General features: G+C 34.0%; 1 protein-coding gene across 1 annotated transcript in view; it reads left to right on the forward strand.

Moving 5' to 3' along the window:
• Nucleotides 1-26,150, forward strand: part of GRAMD1C (GRAM domain containing 1C) — a 105,164-nt gene that overhangs the window by 24,895 nt on the left and 54,119 nt on the right. Inside the window, exons 4-6 of the mRNA XM_081301647.1 lie at nt 5,352-5,455; nt 6,049-6,144; nt 12,146-12,226. Coding sequence (XP_081157773.1) covers nt 5,352-5,455; nt 6,049-6,144; nt 12,146-12,226 — 281 coding nt within the window. The remainder of the gene's footprint in view (nt 1-5,351; nt 5,456-6,048; nt 6,145-12,145; nt 12,227-26,150) is intronic.

Consider the following 26,150-nt stretch of genomic DNA (forward strand, 5'->3'; position numbering starts at 1 on the left):
GTAGCAGAGCCTTTGGGTAACGTGATTGAAGTGCTAATAGTTGGAATCTGGGCTGGAATGTATTGAAATGCATTGAGTAGAGCATACTACCTGTTACTTAAAGAATCTATAATCCTTTAAATAATCTCATCAGTCAAAATTCTGCCAAACATAAGGCCTTATGCCCAGATGTTTTCAGAGATAACTTTTATTCAATTTTCAAGGAACCGATGGCCCCAAATTATGCAATAGAAGAAGAGCAAAATTTTTCTCATTTGTTTTTGAAGTTATGTCAACCTTGAAATAAGTTGGTGCTGATTGGTAGGGGTTGGGGGAAGGAGAATGTGTGCTGGAAGAATATGAACTGTATAATCTTATGGTTGTCCTTCTATATTATGAATGAAGGAATAGATTGTTACAGAGTTGGAGTGGATTATCTCTAAGCATATCCCTTTGTTTATCCAAGAAAACTCTCCCCTGTATGTATGGAAAGGTAGAAAGGTAGAAAGGAGGCATATTGACTGACAAATCTTTCTTTGTACAGAGAGAAAGCAGATTTGGATTCCTACGCTGTATTAGTCAGCTTTCCATTGCTGTGACTAAATACCTGAGATAATCAACTTGTAAGAAGGAAAGATTTATTCTGGCTCACAGTTTCAGAGGTTTCTGACCATGATTGGTCGACTTCATTGCTTTTGAGCCTGTGGCAAGGAAGTACATGATGGTGGGGAGCATGTGGTGGAGCAAAGCTTGATTACCTCATGGCTTCTGAGAAGCAAAGAGAGAGGAGGGCTGGGGTCATAATATCCTCTTCAATGGCAGTGACCCAACTTCCTTCCACTAGGTCCCACCATTTAAAGGTTTTACTACCTCGCAAAGGTGCTTCAGCACATGGTGTTTGGTGGACATTCAAGATCTAAACTGTGCTATACCCTCAACCTTAAATGCCTAAATTCGACTTTTACTCTGGTACACTAACATTCACATTAGGAGCTGTGGCCTTTTAAAGGTTGGGTAAATTCTGCCAGTGTTTGGAAGACATAGTGGGTATGGCTGACCTCTGAGGGAAACCATCGGTTATGTCCTTGATGTCTGTATCTATCGTAACCATCCCTCTTTGTACTTGCTGATTCTAAGTGTGTATATATAGGGAAGAATGGCTGTATTTCTACTGTAGCTTTTGTCTGTATATTTTTTTCTTTGTCTGCATATTTTTTTAAGATGAGGCTTTCTCCATACTTTGTTCATTGATATCCACTTTTTGTCTTCTAAAATTTAACAAAACCTTCAGTCTGCTAATATAATCATTCTTTTACCTACCCCTCAGCATTGTTATGGATTTAATCTGTTTTGTGTTTTCCCTGTCCTCTCAAAACAATTGTAGAGAAAAACGGGGAAGTAAGTGCATGTCAGTATCCCTCCCAACTTAGATCAGCCATTCTATTTATGATTTACTACTAAAATAACTCTATTCCATTGAAAGTATTTGGCTTAGGAGACTATATTCTTTTTTTCCAGGGATATCATTACTTAAAACCTTGTTAAATTCTGAGTATCTGAGTGAACAATGTGGATAAGACAAATAATATTGTGTTGAAGGAATATAAAAATCTCCTACCAACTCAGAAAACCTCTCCACAAAAGTCAAAGAGAAAGAAAATAATTTATTATCAATTAAGCATTAAACCAGAATGTGAAGTGCATTGCAGGCAACCCACAAGAGGTCTTAAGAACTGAAAGAAATCTCTTACCCTGTTACACAGTCAAGCACATACAAACCACTATGTGTAGGCTCTAAAGAAATGATCATTAGTCCTTAAAATAAGAGGACTTGACATCACCATATGTCACATATAGTTCATCCCAAATTTACCTCATAATTAGGGCAACCATCAGTGATAGCTAGTTGGCATAAATCCAAAGGAAAAATAAACTCATATTTTTATGGCAGGAGTTAGTTTTGCAACTTGAAGTGAGGTGTCCACTGAAATTAGACTCCTACCTTCTCACAGATTCTGGAGATAGAGATGTTATCTTCCTTGATATTTACTTTCCAGAGATGGCTCCCAGGTCCTTGAGAAAAAATTCCTGGTTTAAAACTGGCAAGAAGCCTATTTAGCTTTTAAAAAGATTCACATGCATCCTCAAAGGAGCAGGGAAAGAATTTGCAAGTTTTCTAAAGAAAATATTCCAAGGAAAGCAAGGGGAGTATCTGTTTCCCTTTCTGCAGGAGGGAAAATCAGGTTTTTTTTTTCTTCAATTTATATTTACTCCTATTATTTCAAGTAAAACACAAAATAAAAAATGAAATAGTTATCTTTGATAACTTAATTTTCTTAAATTTGTAAGCAATTCTAAAAATGTCTTGAGTCTTTTAATTTTTTTAAAGCAATGTCAGCATAATTGGGCTCTCAAAGATGATTGCTGCTAGAATGAAATGCTTTTAGATATGTATTTCCTAATATTATTGTTTAAAAAGGCACATTCACATAGTTCATTGTCACTTCCCTTTTGGATAGTAGGCCTAACTCCATCAATAAAACAAAATAGTATATCTTATCTAATTAAGTATGTACTTACTATTTATTGTGCAAGTTTAATGTATACATATATGGTACTGATACACTCTTTATCTATTACCATAGCACTTTATTCTGTATCCTTCATTTTGTTGTAGTTGCTAAAGTAAATCTTTAGAGTCGGAGCTATTCAGTTTGCTGCAATTGATCATGTAATAGCTAGTAATTGATTGATGTTAATGCTTGTCACATATTGACTTAAGTTTCTTGGTTAACTTCTTCAATTTTACTCTTTCTTTTTTTTTTTTTTTTTTTTTTAGAGAGAGTGAGAGAGGAGAGAGAGAGAGAGAGAGAGAGAATTTTTAATATTTATTTTTTAGTTCTCGGCGGACACAACATCTTTGTTGGTATGTGGTGCTGAGGATCGAACCCGGGCCGCACGCATGCCAGGCAAGCGCTCTACCGCTTGAGCCACATCCCCAGCCCAATTTTACTCTTTCTGATAACCAATTTTAAAGTTATAACATCCATAAAATAATTTGTTTTACATGTTATTTTCTCATTTCATCCTAGGTGAATTAGATTGTTAATATGACTTAAGTCAGGTAGAATATTGCCTCTTGAAACACTGATTATTATTGTGGTGCATACTCATTTATCAGTTGGTAAATTAGGAGAAAAGAAGAAGAGTAAAACCTCTTTACTTTTAAAAGAAAATGTTTTATTTCTTGCATAGGATATATTGCCTTTGTCATTTTTTAAAAATTCAATTTTATTGAGATATACATTTATTATGATAGAACATACACATTTTAGGGAAGTCATTTTAAAAACCCACTGATAAAAAGTATGCCCAGGTAATGGTTTCTGTAGCTTTTTTCCCTTATAACTTTTAATATGATTAATTTAAAATAATGTACTGTGGTGTACAGACTAGCCATGCTGGCATCACCTGAGATCCTGTTGAACACACAGACTCTTGACCTTTCTCCAGACCTATTTAATCAGAAATTCTAAGGGAGGGACCTAGCAATCTGTGTTCTAATAAGTCTGCCAGGTATTTATAATATGAAATATGAGGAACATTAAAGTAATGAAATATTTTAGTGGTTTATATAAAAATTTCATGATACCTCAAGGTAACCTTTAGTCTAATATCTGTTTTGAAGATGTATACTAGTAAATGAGTAACTTAATCTGCTTAATTATTTACTAGGAATTTTTGTTTGGTGGTATCTCAGGTTTGTTTTACTGAAGGAAGCATTGTGAAAGACTGGCTACTTTGCTCAATTTTTAGTGTTTGCTTAGAAATTTAACATGACTAAGTATAAATATTTTGAGGTTTGTGAAACCTTTTTCTAAAATTGCTAATTACATTATGGAATTTAAAAATTTACTGCCTAATTAAAACACCTCATAGCAACTCTTTATATCTCACATTTACACTCCTGTTTGTATTTGCCACAGAGTCAGACTTCATCTTAGACACATGGTATTAACTTGTTTGGTAGGCAGTGACATTTGCACGAAGTTTCTTTTGTATTTTTTAAATTGAAGACTTGATTTTGCTGGATTTTAGTGCTGAGATCAAGAGGATCAACTTTGAAATTGACTTAAAAAATTTATACAAATTTCTGAGTCATCTTTGCCTTCTCTTTTAACATTATAACCAATCACCAATTCCTCATCAGTGCTACTTCCTAAATATTTATGAATTTAACTCTTTCCCTTAATATTGTTTTCTTCTGGTCTGAACCACCATCATCTGTCCCCTGGACTTCCAGCTGGCATATTGAAATCAATTTTTGCAATGTGATTAAAGCACTATTTAATTATATACATTTGATCATGTCCTTTCCATTTAAAACTCCTAAGTGGGGGGCTGTGGTTGTAGCTCAGTGGTAGAGTGCTTGCCTAGCACATGTGAGGCACTGGGTTTAGTCCTCAGCACCACATAAAAATAATTAAATAAAAACAAAGACATTAAAAAAACAAAAACTCATCAGTAGCTTCTCAGAGTCCATTCTACTGTGAGACCTTACAAGATGTACTTATTTAGCTTCTCAAGCCTAGAGAGCTATCTTTTTCTAGATCCTAAAATATACCATGTTTTTTTCTACCATAGGGCTTTTTTAAAAACTTTTTTTTTAATTAGAGCATCGTTATTATACACAGTTACTGGTTTCATTTTGACAAAATAATACATGCAAGAAATTTGTTTGCAAGCCTCATCTCCCCATTTCCTCTCCTCTTCCTTCCCCCTATTTTCCCTCCTGTATGCTATTACATTTCCTTTCTTCTACATATACATAAAAGTGAAATTCCCTTTGGTATCTATATATGGAATATAATGTGATTTTTGTTAAGTTCATTTCATTTATCTTCCCCTTTTCTTTCCTTCCTCCATTTCATTCTCCTACTCCTCTGTTCTTCCCTATATTTTTACACCATAGGGCTTTTAAATGTGTTATTCCTTTATGATCCTGGTAAGACTTCATTGATCTTTAGACTTTAGTTTATAGACTGCTTTTTTAGGGGAATCATTCCTGATATCCTATCTCCACATCCCACCCACTTACCTTCATAGCTCTTATTACATGTATATGTTCATAGCTTTATCTGTGTTTGGACATTATCGTACTTACTTTTGTATTTACTTGTTTATTATCTGCCATCCTTCTAGACTGATTCATGAGGATAAGATCCACTTCTGGTAATCTTAGTGCACAGCCAAGTATATGAAGAGTGAACTAATGAACAAATTGTGATGACTTTTTATTTGTTGAAATAGTATTGGGTTTATTCAGTTGCCACATTTTTGTGAATAGATGTTCCTTATTTTTGTGTATATAGATTATGCTTGTGCTCTTCAAAGGGACATTTTACTTCAGGGACGACTATACCTTTCAGAAAACTGGCTGTGTTTCTATAGCAACATCTTCAGATGGGAAACTACAGTAAGACATATTTTTGAATTTGATTAGTTAGTACAAATAATTGCATAAATAGAAATGTATACTGTCCCCTTAAAAACAATGTATTCTAGACAATTCCAAAGTAAATTCATATGTATATTTGTGCATCTTTACTTAGATATGAGTAAATTTACATGTTGTATAAAATATAACATATTTTCTAACTTAATACCTTGAGCTCCATTTATACTTATTAGATATGGTTACAGAAAAATTTCAGATTGTAAAAGCTTGGATATATATCTGTTGGCTGACAAAACCAAATCTTATGTGAAAGACTGTCTGAGTTTTGCTTGTGTGTTGGTGTGTTAACGTGGAACATGAACACCCATGCGTATTTTCACACTGTGTCCTACTGTAAGATGTGGGAGTTGGTGGAGGAGAATACTGAAGGGAAGAATGTCTGAGTGCTTACCTTGTTTTTCCTAAAGGATATAAGCATGTGTTTATTAATCCCTTCAGAATTTTCTACTAAATATTCTGGATTAGAATTATATTATAATCCTTGGCATTTTGTATTGTATATACTTCTAAAAAATATACTTTTTGATTTTTCAATTCTTTTGTATGTTTAGATTTCTATTGCTTTGAAGAATATAACCTTTATGACCAAGGAGAAAACTGCTCGACTGATCCCAAATGCTATCCAGATCATTACAGATGGTGAAAAGGTGAAAAACTTTTCTACCTTTGCCATGTTCCATAGTGTGAAGAAAATTTGCATCATACTGATCATCAGTATTGAGAATATAGGCAGCTGTTGAAGTTAGGAATATCTTATTTTTAATAGTAGGTTTATGTATACTTTAATAGTTATTGGTGATTAACTTTAAATGACTGACTTTTTTGTACTTCATAGTTTATGAGAACTTTCACCCATATTTTTCATTTTCTCATTGTTAAGAGGTAGGCAGGGTGAGTGTTGGTAAAATGTTCTTATTATTTCTAAATACTATAATAATTTCATGATTGTTTAGTCAGTAATACCTGCATAATAGCAACTAATAAAAACATAGTCTTGTGAGCAGAGATTTGGGCAGCATACAAGTAAGAACACATAATCATTATAATCTTTTCTTAACAATGGCAATTAATAGCCATCATTTTATTATTCACCTGCAATGTCTATCATTTCTTGGTGGGGATATATGAGTAATCTTTCTATACCCATCTGAAAAAATTGTTCAGGGCTATGTGTCTGATATTAGAAACATAATGCTGAGGAAGAAGAAGAAAGAAGGAAGGTATGGAAAGAAAGTATGGTAGGGTATGAAGGGGAGTCAGAGAGAAGGAAAGAAGGAAGGAAGGGAAGAAGGAAGTGAAGGAAAGAAAGAACATGGGGAGAGAGAAACAGGATCATGATATTAAGTCTTTGTAATTATACTTAAAAAAATTTTATTTTAGTTGTGGATGGACACAATATATTTATTTTTATGTGGTGCTGAGGTTTGAACCTAGTACCTCACATGTGCAAAGCAAGCGCTCTACCACTGAGCTATAGTCCCAGCTCTGTAATTATACTTTTTAATCTTATAAAGTTTCTTTCAAATGCACTTTGAGTTTTATTGTTTATTTTTTTTTTGTGGTGTCAGGCATCAAATCCAGGGCCTCACACATGGTAGGCAAGTTCTCTGACACTGAACTATATTCCCAACCCCTTATATTTGTTTTTGAACATTCTCATTCCTACAGAGTATTTCCGAATACAATACAAAGACCTTTCCCCACTGAACTATTTTGAGAGTAAACTGTCTGTCAACCCAGATGCCTTGTTGCCCTCGTATTACATAACCACAATATAACCATCAAAATCAAGAAAGTAATATTGATTTATCATTGTTTAATCTTTGGACTGCTTTCAGTTTCCACAGTTATTCCAGGAATCGCATAGACTCAGTTCTGTGTTCCTCAGTTTCCTGGAGGAGTCCTTTTTGCCTTTGCTTTACCTTTATGTTCCTGACACTTTTAAAGATTACAGGTCAATTATTTTGTAAGATATTCCTGAATCTGTTTGATGTTTCCTTATGATTAAATTTGGGTTATGCAATTTTGGAAGAAATCCCTAGAAATGATGCTCTTTTCTTCCTTTTGGATCCTATCAGATGGCACATAATTTTAGTTTGTGCCATTACTGGTGATATTTATATTGATTATTTAATTGTGTCTGCCAGTCTTTGTTTTAAAGTTAATCTATTTTCCTATACAAATATTTTGAAACAAGATGCATTGAAACTATATAAACATACCATTCTTGCCAAACTTAAATTTATTTATTTGTTTATTTTTATCATTTACTTATATCATTATGAATTCATGGTTTTTATTTTATTCAATGCTTATAATCACTACAGTTACTTATTTTGACGTTCAGATTTCCCAAGTTTGGGCATTTGAAACTCTTTCAACCTGGTGTTTATGTTCTTTTGACTATTTTCAGTATTGTTTGAGCATTTCTTTGCTTTTTGGCACAAGATGTTTCAGACTTTGGCTGTTCCAGTGCTAGAATCTATCATTTCTTCAAGGAGTTTTGATTTCTTTAGGAGAAGACCAATATTTAGAAGCTAGCATATTCATTGTATTGGGGTATCACTATTTCTGAATTCTCTGTGGACAGAAAAAGAGTGTATATTATGTGTATAATGTTTTATTGTTTATTTATTTTATGTAATCATACACCCACATTCAAAATGCACACACATACATATGCCCACTTATATATCTATCTATCCCTCCTTCCATGCAGCCATTCATTCATCTATCCATCTATCCATCCATGAACACATATCAATACTTCCTATTCCAATTGAACACCACAGAGTTCATTCTTGTTTTCTCCATTTCCATGTTTGTAACCCCTCTTTCCCTGACAATGAGAAACCAGGCTCCCATTATCCATTATTTGACCAGTTAGCCTGTTTGGAACCAATCTCCATCTCCACTATCACCCCCAACATGGATGTCCTTTCACCTCATGAAAGGTTCTGACAGAGTTGGGCCACTGCCCATCCCACCATGACTCAAATATTCTCATATGCCTGACCTCTGATCTCCTCACCTTGCTTGGACTGATGGCACATGTCCTTTCCCTGTATCCACATTTCTCTGTCAGAGGTCTTTTTACCCGCTTGGGCTCTGACACTGTGTGGGACAATGCTTCTGTGTGAACAACCTCCTCATTCTGATCTAAACACTGCTTTGAGTTTTTCTGCCCCCATCCTCACTGCTAGTGTAGGGCCTTCTTTTCTCTGTTCTACCAACACCTTCAGTGATAACTTATTTAGTAAAGGAATAGTTTAATATTCTTACCTTTAGAATTAATACATACGTATATTTTCATTATTTAACAAAATCATCAAATGATTCTTAACTAACATCTTCCTTCCATGTCAGTAAAGCCTCAATTCCATTGTCCTTCCAGAGGCAAATGCTATTATAATTTGATTTGTATTTTCAGTCTGCCTTTGTGTTTACATATATATGTGCATACATATGTGTATGCATATATGTATATATAATTTTGCTTTTCTAAAGTAAATGCTATCTTATTCATATTGTTCTTCATCTCTCTTGCTCTTTTTTGGGGGTGGTGGTGGTAGGAGTACTGGAGATTTAACCCAGGGGCCCAGAGGTGCTTTATCACTAAGCCACATTCCCAGACCTTTTTAAAAAATCTTTTGTTTTGAAACAGGATCTCACTAAGTTGCTTAGGGTCTTGCTAAATTGCTGAGGCTGGTCTTGAATTTGCAATCCCCTTGTCTGAGCTTCCTGAGTCCCTGGAATTACAAGTAGGTACCAAGGTACGTGGCTCAGCTCTCTTTTTAAAAGAAATAAGCACCAAATTGGGTATAATAGTGAATGCCTGTAATTCTGTGGACTGTGGAGACTGAGATAAGAGAATCCCAAGCTGGGCAATTTAGTGAGACCCTGTCTTTAAAAAAAGGGTTCCAGGGCTGGGGATGTGGCTCAAGCGGTAGCGCGCTCGCCTGGCATGCGTGCGGCCCGGGTTCGATCCTCAGCACCACATACCAACAAAGATGTTGTGTCCGCCGAGAGCTAAAATAAATAAATAAATATTAAAAACTCTCTCCTCTCTTTCTCTCTCTCTCCCTCCTCTCTCACTCTCTCTTTAAAAAAAAAAAAAAAAAAAAGGGTTCCAGGGAGGGGGATGGCCTGGGAATGTAGTTCAGTGGTAAAGCACTTGCCTAGCATGCACAAGGCTCCATCAATCCCCAGTACTACAAAATTAATGACTACCATCACCACAATAAAATCCAACAAAATTATCTCTTGGAATTGCAGATGGACGCATATAGAAAGAACTATCTTTGATTTTTGAAGTGCTATATAGTATTTCTTTGGATGTCTTGTGGTTCTGTTGATCATAAATTCAGTTTTAATATTTTACTCTTATAACAGTGCTGCAGTGAACAGTCTTACCATGCCTTCTTAAGCTCATGAGTTACTGTTTCTTACATACATAGTGAAATTTCAGGGCAAAACATATTAATTTTGATAATGATAATAACACCTAGCATTTACTGAACACTTGGTTGTAGATGTTATTTTAAACACTTCACATGTTTTCTCATTTAATTTTTATAAAAATCTGCTACTATAATTATTCAATTATTCTCTTTTTGTAGATGAGAAAAGAAGGCAGAAATGCCCCAAAGTCAGAGAACTAACAAGTGATAGAACCAGAACAGCAGCTTAATTCATAGACCCTGGTCTTAAATTCCTGTAGACCGTGTTAGCTCAATGAATTCTTTTTCTATCAGAATGGGGAAAAACTCTTGTACTGCTTAATCTTCATCACTTATATATACTTTATGATTAAAGGAAGACTAATTATTTTACTTTTTACTTTTAGTTCTTATTAAGTTCTAGAATATATTCTGTGCTTCACTGGTTTAGATAGTACATTATTCAGAACTCTTCCTCAATTAGTAGGCTTATTCTTGAACCAGCGCTTATTAATAGTTTTTTTGTTGTTGTTGTCATTGTTTTTTTCAGTCCTGGGGATTGAACTGAGGACCTTGCACATGCTAGGCAAATGCTCTACTACTAAGCTATATCCCCTTTTTATTTCTTGTATAGTGGAATGGTCTTGCTAAGTTGCTGAGGCTATTCTTTTTTTTTTTTTTTTGGTAGTTATTAAAATAGTTTATTTATTTATTTTTTTTATTATTTTTTATTATTAGTTGTTCAAAACATTACAAAGCTCTTGACATATCTTATTTCATACATTTTATTCAAGCGGATTATGAACTCCCATTTTTACCCTGTATACAGATTGCTGAGGCTATTCTTAAAATCCTCCTACCTCAGCCTCTGGAGTTGCAGGGATTACAGGTGAGTGTCACTGCACTCTACCTTGTTAATAATTTTTGAAGTTGGATATGTAGCAAGAAATAAAGGAAGGTAGTAATATGTCAAGATTATCCAGAAAACTTGGAGTTTTAAGGAACTGGAAATGTGGTGATTGTGTTCAAAAGTGGAGTATTTAGTTTTAGAAGTGGAGGTTAGCAAACATAGCATACTGGTGAAAATGAGATAGACAAGATTTTTCTTATCTATGTTTCTGAACACAGAATTTTAAGGTTATCTTAATTAGGCAAAACAATTTGGCTTAAGAAATGAGAATAGTGGACAGTAATAAATAGTGACCATTACATTATATATTATGGTTATAAAATTATTTGAAAGAGTTCCTGGAAAATCCTATTTATAAAATGTTTTGCTCTATGAAGAATATTTACCAAAATTTCAATTTTAGGAATCAGAAAATAGCACTTTAAAAATCTGTCTATGTAAAGTGTCAATACCCTAAATATTTTTGACATTTTATTTAATAACTCCAGCATAGAACCAAGATATCTCATTCCTGAAGATAACACCTTAGTCATGAAAGGTCACTAAGTAGGAGATTGGAAGAGATGTCACACTGAGAGACTATATTTAAAATAGGCTGTCTTGTCACATTTTCCTATAAAAGCCTATTTTACAATATGACTTTGCAAAAATCAGTTAAATGCAAAGAAAAATATGAACTGAAAACAGAATGATAAATTGAAACATACTACTTTTCTTTTGTAACAAAAAAAAAGTTCAGAGTTAACATGGGTGTTTTATATCTATAATTAGTAGAAAGTATTTCTGGAGTTTTTCAAAGATTACAAAAGATAATATAATTTAAAATTAAGATCCTTAAAATAAGTCCATCTCTTTAATCCACTTGTAGTTTTTGTTCTTTTTTTTTGTATATTTGGCTCAAATGTCAGTCAATTCAATTTATTTATCTTTGTAAGTTCAGAATAAAATAAAATTTGTAATTTTAAAATTTAAGTTGATTTTCTAATATTTAAACTTTGATGAACAAAAATACCTACTTATGATATTTAAAGTTCCTTTCCCTACTAATACTGACAAAATTGTGTTTGCTGTAAGATACTATTTGTTGTGAGACACTATTTGTAAAGACACTGTGTTCATACAACAGATAACTGCTTTTCTCCTATTGTAATAAAAAGTCAAACAAAAAAGAGTATATAAAGTAGGCAATTGTAACCTATTAGTTTGCTTTGACCACTGAAATCCCCAGCAGACCTCTATGGCAGATGCTTTTTCCTTCTTTTCTGTTACTAAAATTGTTCTATTATTTTTCCTTTGCAGTTTTTCTTTACATCTTTTGGTGCCAGGGACAGAAGTTACCTCAGTATATTTAGGTTGTGGCAGAACGTTTTATTAGATAAGGTAAGTGTTCATCCCAGAGGCAGGTGTTTGTTATAATAAGAATCTTCTACTGGGTACATAAATAAAATTTATGAAGAGCTCTTTTATTTTTCTGAACCTAACTTTGACTACACTATTCAAATTCCAAAAATCTTGAAGCAAAACAAGATCCATAATTACAAATTAAGATGTTAATTGTTATCCCTAGGGTAACCACCACCCCAAGGAAAAAAAAGAAATTAAACATATAGTAAAAGATAATAAATAAATTATATTAAAATGAACTACTATAAAATATGTTTTTAACACATAAAATGGTAGTAAGGGAGCCGGGCATGGTGGCTCACGCCTGTAATCCCAGCAGCTTGGGAGACTGAGACAGGAGGATCGCAAGTTCAAATCCATCCTCAGCAACAGTGAGGTGCTTAGCAACTCAGTGAGACCCTGTCTTTAAATAAAATACAAAATATGGCTGGGGATGTGACTCAGTGATTGAGTGTCCCCAAGTTCAATCTCTGGAACAACAACAACAAAAAAAAAGCAGTAATGGAAGAATAAGTGGACATAAAAGTTATGACATAAAAACCAATTAGCAAAATGTAGACATTACACAGATCAATAAATCTAAGTGGATTAAACACTTGAAAGTTAGAGATTGGCAGAATAAAAAAGCATATGATCCAACTATATGCTGGATGTAAGAGACAGATTAGATTTAAAGACAAAAATATATTGAAAGTAAAGGGAATTAAATGATATTTCATGCAAACCCTAACCAGAGGTGACTACAGTAATATCAGACAAAATAGAGGAATGCCAAAATTTTTAGAGGCAAAAAACAATATTTTATAATGATAAAAGGATCAGTTCATTTGGAATTCATAACAATCACGAATGTGTGTACTTTTTAACACAGTCCTAAAATATATAAAGCAAAACCTAACAGAATTGAATGAAGAAATAAACAATTCAGCAGTAATAGTTGGAAAATTCAGTACTCCATTTTCAGTGACAGAACAACAAGGCAGAAGGTCAACAAGGAAATAAAGCGTTTGAACAACACCATAAACTAACTAGAACCAAAAGACATCTATGGAATACTCCGCACAACAACAGGAACACGTATCTTTCATGAGGGCACATGACATTCTCTAGAGAAGACCACATGCTAGGTAATAATGAACCTCAGTACATTTAAAAGGATTAAAATAATATAAAATGTGTTCTATAACCACAATGGAATGAAATTTGAAATCAATTTGGGCAAATTTGCTAGAAAGTGGAGATTAAATAGAAGAGTCCTAAATAACCACTGGATAAAAGAAGAAATAGGGAAAGTAGAAAATACATTGTTGAGTTAAATTAAAACAAAACACAAAGTAATTAAGACAGGCTCCTGGGTTGGGGGTACTTGCATCCCATGTGTAAGGGTCAAGTTCAATTACCAGGTTCCTTTTTGCAACAGGAAAATAAACACACAGGTGGGAACTTCAACTTCTCTCCTCCCCCATCCCTAGCTAATAATTGAAGTGAGCACATTGTAAAAGAACTTCAGGGCTCTTAGGATTGAATGGCTTTTGGAACTCAGCCTCTGAAGACAGGTTGTTCCAAGTAGCACCCCACTGGGGATGCTTTAGCTTTGCCAGAGGGAGGGTGATGTCTGAAAAAGAGGCCTGAAAGTCAGAGGAAGGCGAAGGCAGGGAGGAAGGACTCATGAGTCCTTCTTTGGTGTTTTAGCTTTCTGCCAACCTTGAGCCATATGTTCATGCTCCTGGCTTAAGCAACACCTTAAGGTACAAAACATGCAGCTCTAATTCAAGTGGAAATTATACTCTCATTTTAAAAAGGAGAATGGCAGTTGTTTTTGCTCTGTAGTAGACAACAGTGTTTAAGTATCTGTTATATATTAAATACTATATAAAATTGGCCTAACAGGAAATTTTAAGCATGGTAGAATTCACCCAGAAAAAGAACTAAAAAAACAAACAGAAAACTACCTTCTTTTTATTTATTTTTTGTATTTTCCTAGTGATCTTTGAAGAACAATGCTATTTTTTAAAATATACAATATCTACAACAATAATAGCAACTCCCATTTATACTGTATTAGGTGCCAGTACTGTGTATACTGTTGATATTGTCCAGGGTTTCACAAGCCCCATTTGCCTTCTAGTTTTTTTGGTTTGTTTGTTTTGGTACTGGGGAATAAACCTAGGGGCACTTAACTACTGAGCTACATCCCCCGCCCTTTTTATTTTTTATTTTGAGACAGGGTCTCACTAAGTTACCTAGAGCCTTGCTAAGTTGCTGAAGCTGCCTTTGAATGTGTGATCCTCCTGCCTCAGCCTCCCAGGTCTCTGGGACTAAAGGCCTGTGCCACTGTGCCTGGCCTACCTTCTAGTTTTTTGAAGTGAAATAGTCACATTGGTTAGATTTCTTGATCTTGTGTAACACTTCTGAAAACAAACAAACAAAAACACAAGTAAAAAACACAAGAAAAAAATCCATAGATTATGCAGGAGTATAGCTATAAAATTCTATAAAAACCTTATACATAATTTGAATAATACATTTTATTTGGGTTATAATATTTGGAATCTATTTAGAGAATTTAAGTTCAGAATATTTTACTTATGTTTACCTGTAATTAGGAAATCTGAGAGTAAAAATAAATATTTTTTACTTCTGTTTACTTTTTTGTATGTGTGAGAAGGCTGTAAAAACAAAGCAAATTAATCTAGAAGAAAAGATTATTGAAAGATTATTTGATTAAGTATTATGAAAACCAAACATGATTGTATGTGCTTGTTTCTTATTTATTAAGTCCCACAAAAGAGCTTCAGAAAAAGCTGGAGCCATACTATTGCCTTTAAAAAAGAATGCTTTTTAAAGAACCATCTTTTTCATTCATAACTTAGCATAACGTAAGTTGGAGTTTAGTAGATATGTGTTAGAACTGCCAGCATACTCATTTATGATGTAATTCGTAGCATTTCAGCTTAGTTGACAACATTTGAGCTTGGCTCTGGTGGTCTGTACAGCATATTGAGTTATCTGAGATTTGTGGGGCTAGAGGACAGACTTGTTTGTTTCAAATTGCCATTTTTAAAATTTATTCTTTTTAGTTATATATGACAGTAGAATATATTTTGACATAGGATACATACATAGAGTATAACATCATTCTTATTGTACATGATGTGGAGTTGCACTGGTCAAGTATTCATATATGAAAATAAGAAGTTTGTCTGATTCATTCCACTCTCTATCCCATTCCCATCCACACTCCCTTTCTCCCATTTCCCCATCCAATGTGGTCAACCTCTACTCTCCCCCAACCGCCTTTTGTGAGTCATCGTCTGCATTGAGAACATTCGGCCTTTGGTTTTTTGGGTTTGGCTTATTTTACATAGCCTAATAGCCTTCAGTTCCATCCATTTACTGGCAAATGCCATAATTTCATTCTTCTTTAAGGCTGAGTAACAGTTCATTGTGTACATGTACCACATTTTCTTTATCCATTCCTCTATTGAAGGGCATCTAGGTTGGTTCCATAGCTTAACTATTGTGAATTGAGCTGCTATGAATATTGATGTGGCCTCATCACTGTGATATGCTGATTTCTTAAAAAATATTATTTTAGCTGTAGATGGACACAATATTTTTATTTTTATGTGGTGCTGAAGATTGAACCCAGTGCCTCATGCATTCGAGGCATGCACTCTACCACTGAGCTACAACCCCAGCCTTAATATGCTGATTTTAAGTCTTTTGGGTATATGCTGAGAAGTGGGTTAATTGGGTCAAATGGTGGTTCCATTCCAAGTTTCCTGAGTGATTTTCGTACTAGTTTCCAGAGTGGTTGTACCAATTTGCAGTCCCACCAGCAATGTATGAGTGCACCTTTTCCCCCACATCCTTGCCAACACTTATTGTTGCTTGTATTCTTGATAATTGCATTCTGATTGAGGTGAGATGAAATCTCAGTGTAATTTTAATTTGCATTTCTGTGTTAGTGATGTTGAACATTTTTTCATATATTTATAGATTGCTTATTATCTTCTTCTGTGAAGAGCCTGTTCAGTTCCTTAGCTCATTTGTTGTTTTAGTTATTTATTTTTTGGAGGTAATTTTTTTAAATTTCTTTATATATCCTGGAGATTAATGCTGTATCTGAAGTATAGGTGGCAAAGATTTTCTCCCATTCTTTAGGCTCTCTCTTCATGTTCTTTATTGTTTCCTTTGCTGAGAAGAAGATTTTTAGTTTGAATCCATCCCATTTATTGATTTTTGATTTTACTTCTTGTGCTTTAGGAGTCTTATTTTGGAATTCTGTTCCTAAGCCTACATGATGGAGATTTGGGCCTACTTTGTTTTTTCCTAGGCATAGGGTCTCTGGTCTAATGCCTAAGTCCTTGATCCACATAGAGCTGAGTTTTGTGCAGAGTGAGAGATAGATGTCTAATTTCATTCTGCTACATATGGATTTCCAGTTTTCCCAGTGCCATTTGTTAAATAGGATATCTTTTCTCCAGTGCATGTTTTTTGGAGCCTCTGTCTAGTATGAGATAACTGTATTTATGTGGATTTGTTTCTATGTCTTCTATTCTGTATCACTGGCCTTCATGTCTATTTTGGTGCCAATACCATGCTGGTTTTGTTACTATAGCTCTGTTGTATTATTTAAGTCTGGTATTGTGATGCCTCTGCTTCACTTTTTTTTTTTTTAAGGATTGCTTTGGCAATATTCTGGGCCAAATATCTTTTTCCAAATGAATTTCATGACTGCTTTTTCTATTTCTATGAAGAACATCATCGGAAACTTAATAGGAATTACATTGAATCTGAATAGTGCTTTTGGTAGGATAGCCATTTTGACAATATTAATTCTGCCTATCCAAGAAAAAACAAAGAAAAAAATCCATAGACTATACAGGAGCATAGCTATAAAATTCTATAAAAACCTCATACATTATGCTCATTATGCTCCATTGTTTGGGGCATAAATATTTACAGTTATTATGTCTTGTTGATGTATGATCCCTTAGCATTATGAGTGTTTTTATTTGCCCATTCTGATTAATGTTTGCTTGAAGTCCACTTTATCTGACACGAGACTAGAAACCCCTGCCTGTTTATGAGATCCATGTGAATAATATATTTTTTCCCATCCTTTTACCTTCAGTCTGTCAAATGTCTTTGCCTATGAGTTGAGTCTCTTGGAGATAACATATTGTTGGGTGTTGTTTTTTTTTTCATTTTTTTTTATTGTTGGTTGTTCAAAACATTACATAGTTCTTGACATATCATATTTCACATTTTGATTCAAGTGGGTTATGAACTCCCATTTTTACCCCATATACAGATTGCAGAATCACATCAGTTACACTTCCATTGATTTACATATTGCCATACTAGTGTCTGTTGTATTCTGCTGCCTTTCCTATCCTCTACTATCCCCCCTCCCCTCCCCTCCCCTCCCCTCTTCTCTCTCTGTCTTTTGATTGATGAGTTTAAGCCATTTACACTCAGTGTTCTTATTGAGATATGATTTTTATTCCCTGTCATTTTGATTTACTTCTTTTTTTAATTTGAATTAGTTTCTCCATTGATTCACTGTTATTTTGGTATAGTTACTCCCTTTGCTTGTTTTCACTTTTATTTTTTATTTCTTCTTCATGAAATATCTTATTGAGTATGTTTTGTAGTGCAGGCTTTCTAGTTATGAGTTCTTTTAACTTTTATCTGGAAGGTTTTTATTTCATCATCCATCCTGAAGCTTAATTTTTCTCGGTATAGTATTCTTCACTGGCATCCATTCCCCCCCCCCCCCCCAACACACACACACACAGCTTGGTATACATTATTCCAGAACCACCTAGGTTTGAGGTTCTGGGTTGAGATTCAGATTGGTTTCCTTCTAAATATTACCTGTCATTTTTTGGCAGCCTTTAAAATTCTCTTATTCTGTATATTAGGCATTTTCATAATAATATATCTTGGTGTGGGATTTTTGGAATTTTGTATATTTGGGGTCCTGTAAGCCTCCCATGTTTGATTTTCCATTTCATCCTTTATGTTTGGGAAATTTTCTGATATTATTTCATTGAGAAGATTGTGCATTTCCTTTTGTTTGTATCTTTGAGCCTTCATCTATCCCAGTAAATCTTAAATTTTGTCTTTTCAGGTTATCCCATATTTCTTGGAAGTTCTGTTCATGGTCTCTTACCATCTTTTCTCCATGGTCAACTTTGTTTTCAAGATTATATATTTTGTCTTCATTGCCTAAAACTGTCTTCCAAGTGATCTAGTCTGTTGGTGATGCTTTCAATTGAATTTTTAATTTAGTTTATTGATTCCTCCAGATTAGTGGAATGGGAGAGGTAATCCCATAGGCAGAAATCCTGTTTAGGCTTAGGTGGACTCCAGGCTCTTCCCTGAATGCCAATTGGTCTGGATATTTTAAATCAGTGCACCTCCAGGGCCCAGTGATTGCTGGTCTATGCAGAAAGACTGTACCCCAGGGACCTTGCCTGAGTTCCACTTGTGTGTTAGAGGAGCTAATTCTTAGTCCTGTCTGTCACCTGTGGCCCCCATGTTTCCTGGTCTTGGGTTCAGTCTCCAAACTCAATTTCTCCTGCCCTTGCTTCCACTCTTCCAAATTCCCAGCCAGACTCATTTCTCCCAGCTGGTTCTGCAAACAGCCAGATTGGAATGAGGGCAGACTTTTAATATAAACAATTGATGTTTTCTATCTGTTATTTAGCGTTGTTCTTCAAATTCACCAGGAAAATACAAAATAGGTAGTTTTCCCTTTGTTTTTCTAGATCTTTTTTTTTTGGGGGGGGGGTGAATTCTACAGTGCTTAAAATTTCTTTTTAGGACAGTTTTATTTAGTATTTAAAATATAAATAGATGCTTAAGCATTGTTTGTTGTTATATTAAAGAACAGAAACAGAATTCCTTATGAAAATAAGAGTATAGTGCCCTCTTGGAATAGAGAGGCATGTTCAACATTAAAGATAACCAAATTATCCAAAGACTTGAACATGTCGATGTTTCAACCATGGTTCAAGATAAATTTTAGGATCTTTCCCACCACATTCCTCAGCTCTTTTTTGCTTAATTTCAACTAGTCCCTGCTCCAGAACCAAATAGTCCTGTCTCCTGTTTTTAATGGTCTTCCCACAAGAAATGGGCTGTACATTTTTAAATGGTTAAAAAAAATTAAAATAACATTTCATGATATTGGCAATTATATAAAATTAAAATTTTGTTGTTTAAAAATAAAGTTTTATTGAAACACAGCCATGCTCATATTTTTCTGTTTTCACTACAACAATAGAGTTCAATATTTGCAACAGAAACCATATGGCCCACAAAGCCTAAAATAGTTACTATATGGTTCTTTATAGAAACAGTTGGTCAAACCCTGAACAATACTTCAGCCAAAGTTATGTTTTTTTAAAAAAATGCTAAGACCTATTTCAACTTCGTATTTAATACTTATTGCACCTGGAATTAAAATCTAAAAACTTTACATAGAGCCTACATAATCTAACATAGTCCATAACTGCAACCACATCTCATTATCATCTTCTTTTTTTTCATGTTCTTCATTTTTTTTGCATTAGATCTTCAAATATGTTCTTTCTTTCTAGAACTTGTAACCCATTTTTTCTCACCTCTTGCCCTATTTGAAACTCCTTAATAAATCTGATGTCATTCTATTATTCATCTTTCTTTATATTTTGCACTTCTCTTTTATAACATTACAGTTATGATTCTTTATTCTATTTTTATTAGTTCTTTTTATTATACAGAATAATGCATTTCATTGTGATGTATTCATACCTGCAAATAACATACTTTGATTATATCCAACCCCCATTTCTTTCCCTTCCCATCCCCCAAACTCTTCCTCCTCTCTAAAGTTCTCCCTGTTACTATCATGGCATCCTCCTCACCCACCAGATTCCACAAAGAGAGAAAATATGCAAACTTGTATGACTTATTTCACTTAATGTTACTATCTTCAGTTCCATTCATTTTCCTTGATCTTTGTTCTGTTTTTCTTCTCCTTGTTTGACTATAAACACCTGAGAACAAGGACAATGTCTGTCTTGTTTACTGCTGTATGTCCAGTGACAGAGCTCAGATTTGGCATATGTTTCAGTCTACTCAGTACAGTCAGAAATTGTCTGGGTCTAAGCCTCTGTCAAAGTAAATATTAACTGTGTCCCTTGACTCTCAAAAGTATTCCCAGTTTAGATAATAAGTTATATATTACATGTAGCATATGTCCAATAAATACTTCTTGAATGACACAATTTATGGAATTTTAATGATTTGAGGTCAAAATAATCAGTACTCTTAATTAAGAAGATTTGTTAAATGAAAAACCAAAGAATGGAGAGAAAACTCAGAAATTTGGTTTCAGAATAATTCAGAGTTTACCCAAAATCCAATGTGCATTTAACTTAATTTCTTTAGCCTCCTATATACATACATAGGGTGAAAAAATTATCTTGAAACAATGTACAGTACAGTATAAAATAAAATCTATTCTGTATACTCTTGAATTTAAAATAATAGGGTATAGATATAAAAGGTTATTATTAGTAGTAAGGGTTAAAGTTTAAAACTTATGCTTTTCTTTGGTTAAAGCTCTTAATCCTTTCATATTTCAATTATATTATTGTTTTATTGGATTCAGGATTAATGATAATAGAATGCATACAGACTCCAAATTTACTTTTGTGGCACAGTTTTTCTCTTAGAGCATAGTCGTCTCTTGCCAGTACATGGGAGGTTACAAGGAAGCTAGGTTTCCCAGAAATTTAAGAGTACCTTCTGAGAGTATTTAAATCTAGAGCCTAATAGAGCAGAAATCTACACTCATTTAAAATTTTAAGGCTTAAAAAGAAAGCATGACTTTCAGCTTATTCTTAAAGGGCAGGGGGACATAGCATGTATTGTTAGATTACAGGTGAGGTGATGGGGAGCTTTTTAAAATACATACATATCCACCCACTCCAAATTCTGAAACATGTCATTCCAGCTTTACTTTTGGGGTGCTGGGTGAGGGAAGGTTTGAAACAATTCACTAAATATACTAGTGAATATATAAAGAAAGAATATGTGAGTGTGAAGGAGGCTTGGTCAGAATTCGGCCAAAAACTTAGGACTCAGGACAGAAAAGTAGGGTAACAGAGGCAGACTCTGGTCAGCAGAGAAAGAGTGCAGAGATAGGACATTAGGCTCCACAGGTCACAGTGAGTTGTTCCCTAAAGCTCAGATTCCATGCTTACCATGCAATTTTATGATTACTAATCTGACTTCCAAGGTATTCAGGTGTCCTGCATGGTAGAATGAGATTTCTTATCTCTAGCAAGCAATATAACCCTTTTATGCCTTAGTATATTTCCAACTTAACCACTATAATGTGGTTTGTAAGTGTGACCTATTTAGCTCAGCTTCTCTGAGCCCCAGTCTAGGGCATGGGCAGTAATAAGGCTGTTCTCCAAATATTAGTTAGTTTACAGAGCTTTATGTCACCTTCTGAGACCTTTTAGAAAAGTGTCATGTAGCGTTCTCCTCTAGACAGCTCAACTTGATCAAATCCCCTTGTTCTACCTTAATCCGCTGTCTAGTGATCATTCTTTTTGGAGTTACTTAGAATTTTAGAAGTTTTCTAGTAGTGCTACAAATCTAATAAATGCAACATTCAAACCTACCTTGAAAAAGATAAATGTGAAGTTGCTAACTATTTTAGTTACATTTGCTACATAGTAGCCTGGCAGGACAGAAGTATTTGTATTTCTATATTGTTCCCACTTTTTTACCTTTTGTTTGGCAGCACTCCACCTACTCTCCTTGGTCAGTGAACCATAACCAACTTTAGCTGGGTCATTTGAGCCAGAAACCCAAGAATATCCTTGTTTCTTACCTCTTCTTTGTCAACATGTCTAGTTAATCACCAAGGTTCTCATCATTTCTAGCTTGCAGCATCACTATAGTCTCCTAATTATCTCTTTTACAACATTCTAATCTGCCTTTGAGGTTGTTGCCAAGTAATGGTAGTTTTTAAAGTTTTCTTTTGAAAGCACAATTACTTTTTCACCGAAACTACTAGGTGGTTTTTCACAATGTAAAGTCCATAGTTTAAAGCATGCCATATAAGGTTTTTCAAGAACTGGCCCTTCCTCCTTTCTGAAGGAGTCTCTCTTTCCCTTCCCCCAGCACTCATATGCTAGTCATGTTGCTTGGCCTGCCAGCCTGCTTCATTCCTCTGGAGGCTTGCATTTGCCACATGTGCTGCCTTTCAGTAGCATTGACAACTTTGTATACTCCCTCCATTTTGAAATACCTTCTATCCTTCACTTGCATGATATCATTCTTTCTGGACTTTCCTCTTCCCTCTCTGATATTTCCCTCAGTCTTTTTTTGTTGGCCACTCATTCTCTACTTATCCTTTGTATGTTGTTCTTTCTTGGGGCTCAATTTTAGGTTCTGTTTTCCTTCTTAAATCTCCTGAATTAAAACTCTGCTCTATATACCAGTGGTTTGCTTTGCTATGAGGATTTTTATAGTTAGCAAAAGAAGTAGATAAATATTACATTTTATTCTCATAGGTGGAGAGTAAATATATTCATCTATAGTTTCAGCCAATGAGAACTTGCTTCGTGGGCTAAAAGCTCTTAATTTTATATGTGGAAGCTAGTCCCCATAGTGTGCTTTCTTCATTTGAGTGGTCTTCTCCATGTCATTTTGCTCTCTCATTCTGCCCTTGTAAAAATGATTAGATTTTAGCAACCCCAGAAAGGTCAAGTGTTGTAGTTCATCAAGTAGCATTTGACCTTCAGTCAATAAATTGGTAGAAATTAAGATGTTTAACTTTAAAAAATGAAATTTAGAAGAAAACTCTTCATCTTTGGAATAAATTGGAATTGGCAGATAAGACTGTAGTGTTTATTATAGTCCAGGAAATTATTCTGAATGGATTAAAGTCAGAAATATTTTCAAAGGAAAGAACTAAATCAAGATGTTATCATAACTTTTCAATGATGAAAGATGTGCCAAGTACTCACTGGAATTGCTCCACCTGAATAGCTGGCTCTTCCTGCTATTTCCTGAAATTCCATTTATAATACTCAAGAGATACAATCGATATTAGTCATAGAGGAGTCAGATGGGAATGCTATGTCAGTATTGAAGAAGTGGTATATGAAGAAGTAATTATCATATTTCTGGAATTGAGTTAAAGTACTATCATGGAGAAGAAAATTTAATCTTTTAACAGTTAAATTTTCAAATGAAATTTGAAAATATTGCAGTAGGTTTTTTTTAAGAGTAATTGAGCATGAGCAAGATATTTTCATTTGCATCTTGTCTCTACACCATGTATAGAACGGAAGAAATTAGGAACTGTCCCTTTAATAAAACCCTGTTTACTTCTCCTCTTCTAGTAGGAGTGGCTTAGGAACCTGTAGAGTGAGGTATAACTTCAGTTGTGCATTCTGACCTGTAGCCTTGGAAAGAATGCTGGAACTGCAAACCAGGAAGCAACAAATAATGTGCTTTAAACTACACTAGAACTTTTCTTTTACACGGAAAAACATCTCATAACAAAATTAGGAAACTGAAGCAGTGATTTTGTGTAGTTGTCATTAAATATTTGGCACTCTGCTTCAGATAGAGGTTGCAGCATACTGGGAATACAAAGCTTTCTGGGCCAGAAATTGATCTGCTGGTTTTTGAGCCTTATCTGATTACTGCTTGGTTCATCTTTAAACTACTCTGTAGGTTGAACTGGAAAGATTCTACTTTGTTTGCAGGTAGGTGGTCTAAATTTTGTTTAAAATTTAGGTTGTTTTTAAGATTACTCAAGCAGATTGATTCTACTGCTGATTATTGAAAGAATTATTAATTCAGGCTGAACATGTTTTAATGTTTGAATGTTCAGAATTGCTGAACATACTGTGCTTTTATGACAACTGGACAGCTTTATAGAAAAGTGATGTTTAACAAATTACCAAATCTACAGCATGGTGAATTCAATGAGTTTTGTTTCCCATTAACATATATATATATATATATATATATATATATATATATATATATATATATATATGCGTGCGCACATGCGTGTGTTCAATTAATAGGTCAAAAAGCATATTGAAATTATCCTGTGATTAACTTCCTAGTATTATTTGTTAAAAATTTTAAAACATGTATTTATGTAGTCAAATAAAATTACATTTTTGTTGTTAGTATTTTACTTATAAGTTTCATTTCTTTCACTGTTAGGAAGCTGTCTTGAGTATTTGTTGATTTGTTTATTTTAGTCTTTCTTTGGAAATATCTATTTGTTTTTGAAAAGTTTGAGAGGTTAATCTTACACAAGTATATTGAAATATTGTTTGCTTCTCTTTATAAAGCCAACTATCCTTACATGACACTAAAATATTTTGAAGATAGTCTTTGAAAGAATGAGTTAATTAGTAGTAAAGATGTCATCATGAAAAGCAAATGACTCTTTGGGAGTGGAAGTTAGAAATGTATGCTGTGTTTCTTTAGGATCAAAGACAGTTGTTCCTCATCTTTCTCTACCACCAGTGATCCTTTTTATTTTATTTTGTTAATTTTTCTTCTCTGGATCCTATGTCTTAAAAGACTCTGTCCACCAAAAAGTGGTTATATTGAATAGTAAATATTAGAAGATTGTTATTTGTTACACATACATTATTTCCAATGAGATATCCACTCTAGGTTAACACAATAGCTCAAAGCAAAGAGTGTTGCCCATTTACTTAACCTGAGTAGCTTTATTATAGGTAAATACTCAGATATTTTCAACATGTTGAAGTACTGATAATGACACCTGAATTTTAATCAAGTGTTCTTGTGGTATCCTAGTGATCTGACATGGCAGACAGGGAATTAGCAGTTAAGGGTGCAGAAATCTGAGTAATATTAGGCAAATTATATTGTTATATTGTGTATTGTGTGCATGTATGAATATGTAACAGCAAATCTCGTATGTACAACTATAATACACCAATTATAAAAATTTTGGGAAAAAAGTGCAGAAATTTTGTTCTTAATCTCTTTGAGGTTCTACAAAATGTAATGAAAGTCATCTAGTATAAATATCAAACAAAGATACCACAACTACTAGAGAGAGAAAAGAAAAAAAAGAGAAAAAAAGGAAATATATTTGTTATAGGAAATATTGCAGAAGAATTCCAGGCATCTATATACATTTTAGCCCTCTTAAATCTATATTTATCTTTCTGTTACCCAACTTTAAATTTTTACTCCAATTGGGCTGACAAACTATTACTGACCATGAAACAAATATTACTTATGTTCATGCATTTAGTCTGTACTTTTATGTTGGTTTCTCTCTCCTCTACTTTTCTCATTTCTCTCCTGCTCTCATTCATGTTTTTTTTTTTTCAGTTCAGCTGAAAACCAGTGTGAAAACATATCTCCCTAATCCATAATAGTAATTTTTCTTTTAGACTTTTATGTCATCTTGATTCTACCAGCACTTAAGTACATAATCATATATTGTCATATTTAACTTAAAGTGTCCCATGGCTCTTCAATTATAATAGAAATTATTTGAGGGTCAAGAACTTAACTTCTACATCATTTTTATACCCCTTAGCATCTAGTAGAGTGGTATACATTTGGTAGGTACTCAATAAATACCTGTTGAATGAATGAAAGAGATGAAGATTGACAATATCTTCAAGTGTTAAGCTGCCTCCCTCTATCTTGCTTAATCATGTAATTAACTATATTGCTTCCTGTTTTATCATCATATCATTCTTTTGCATAAATGTGCTGTATTTGGTGATTTGGGGTTTTGGGGGGGGGTACCAGGGATTGAACTTAGGGGCACTTAGCTACTGAGCCACATCCCAGCCCTATTTTG

Source organism: Spermophilus citellus (assembly GCF_964194105.1).
Source record: "Spermophilus citellus genome assembly, chromosome: 7".
Taxonomy (NCBI): Eukaryota; Metazoa; Chordata; class Mammalia; order Rodentia; family Sciuridae; genus Spermophilus; species Spermophilus citellus.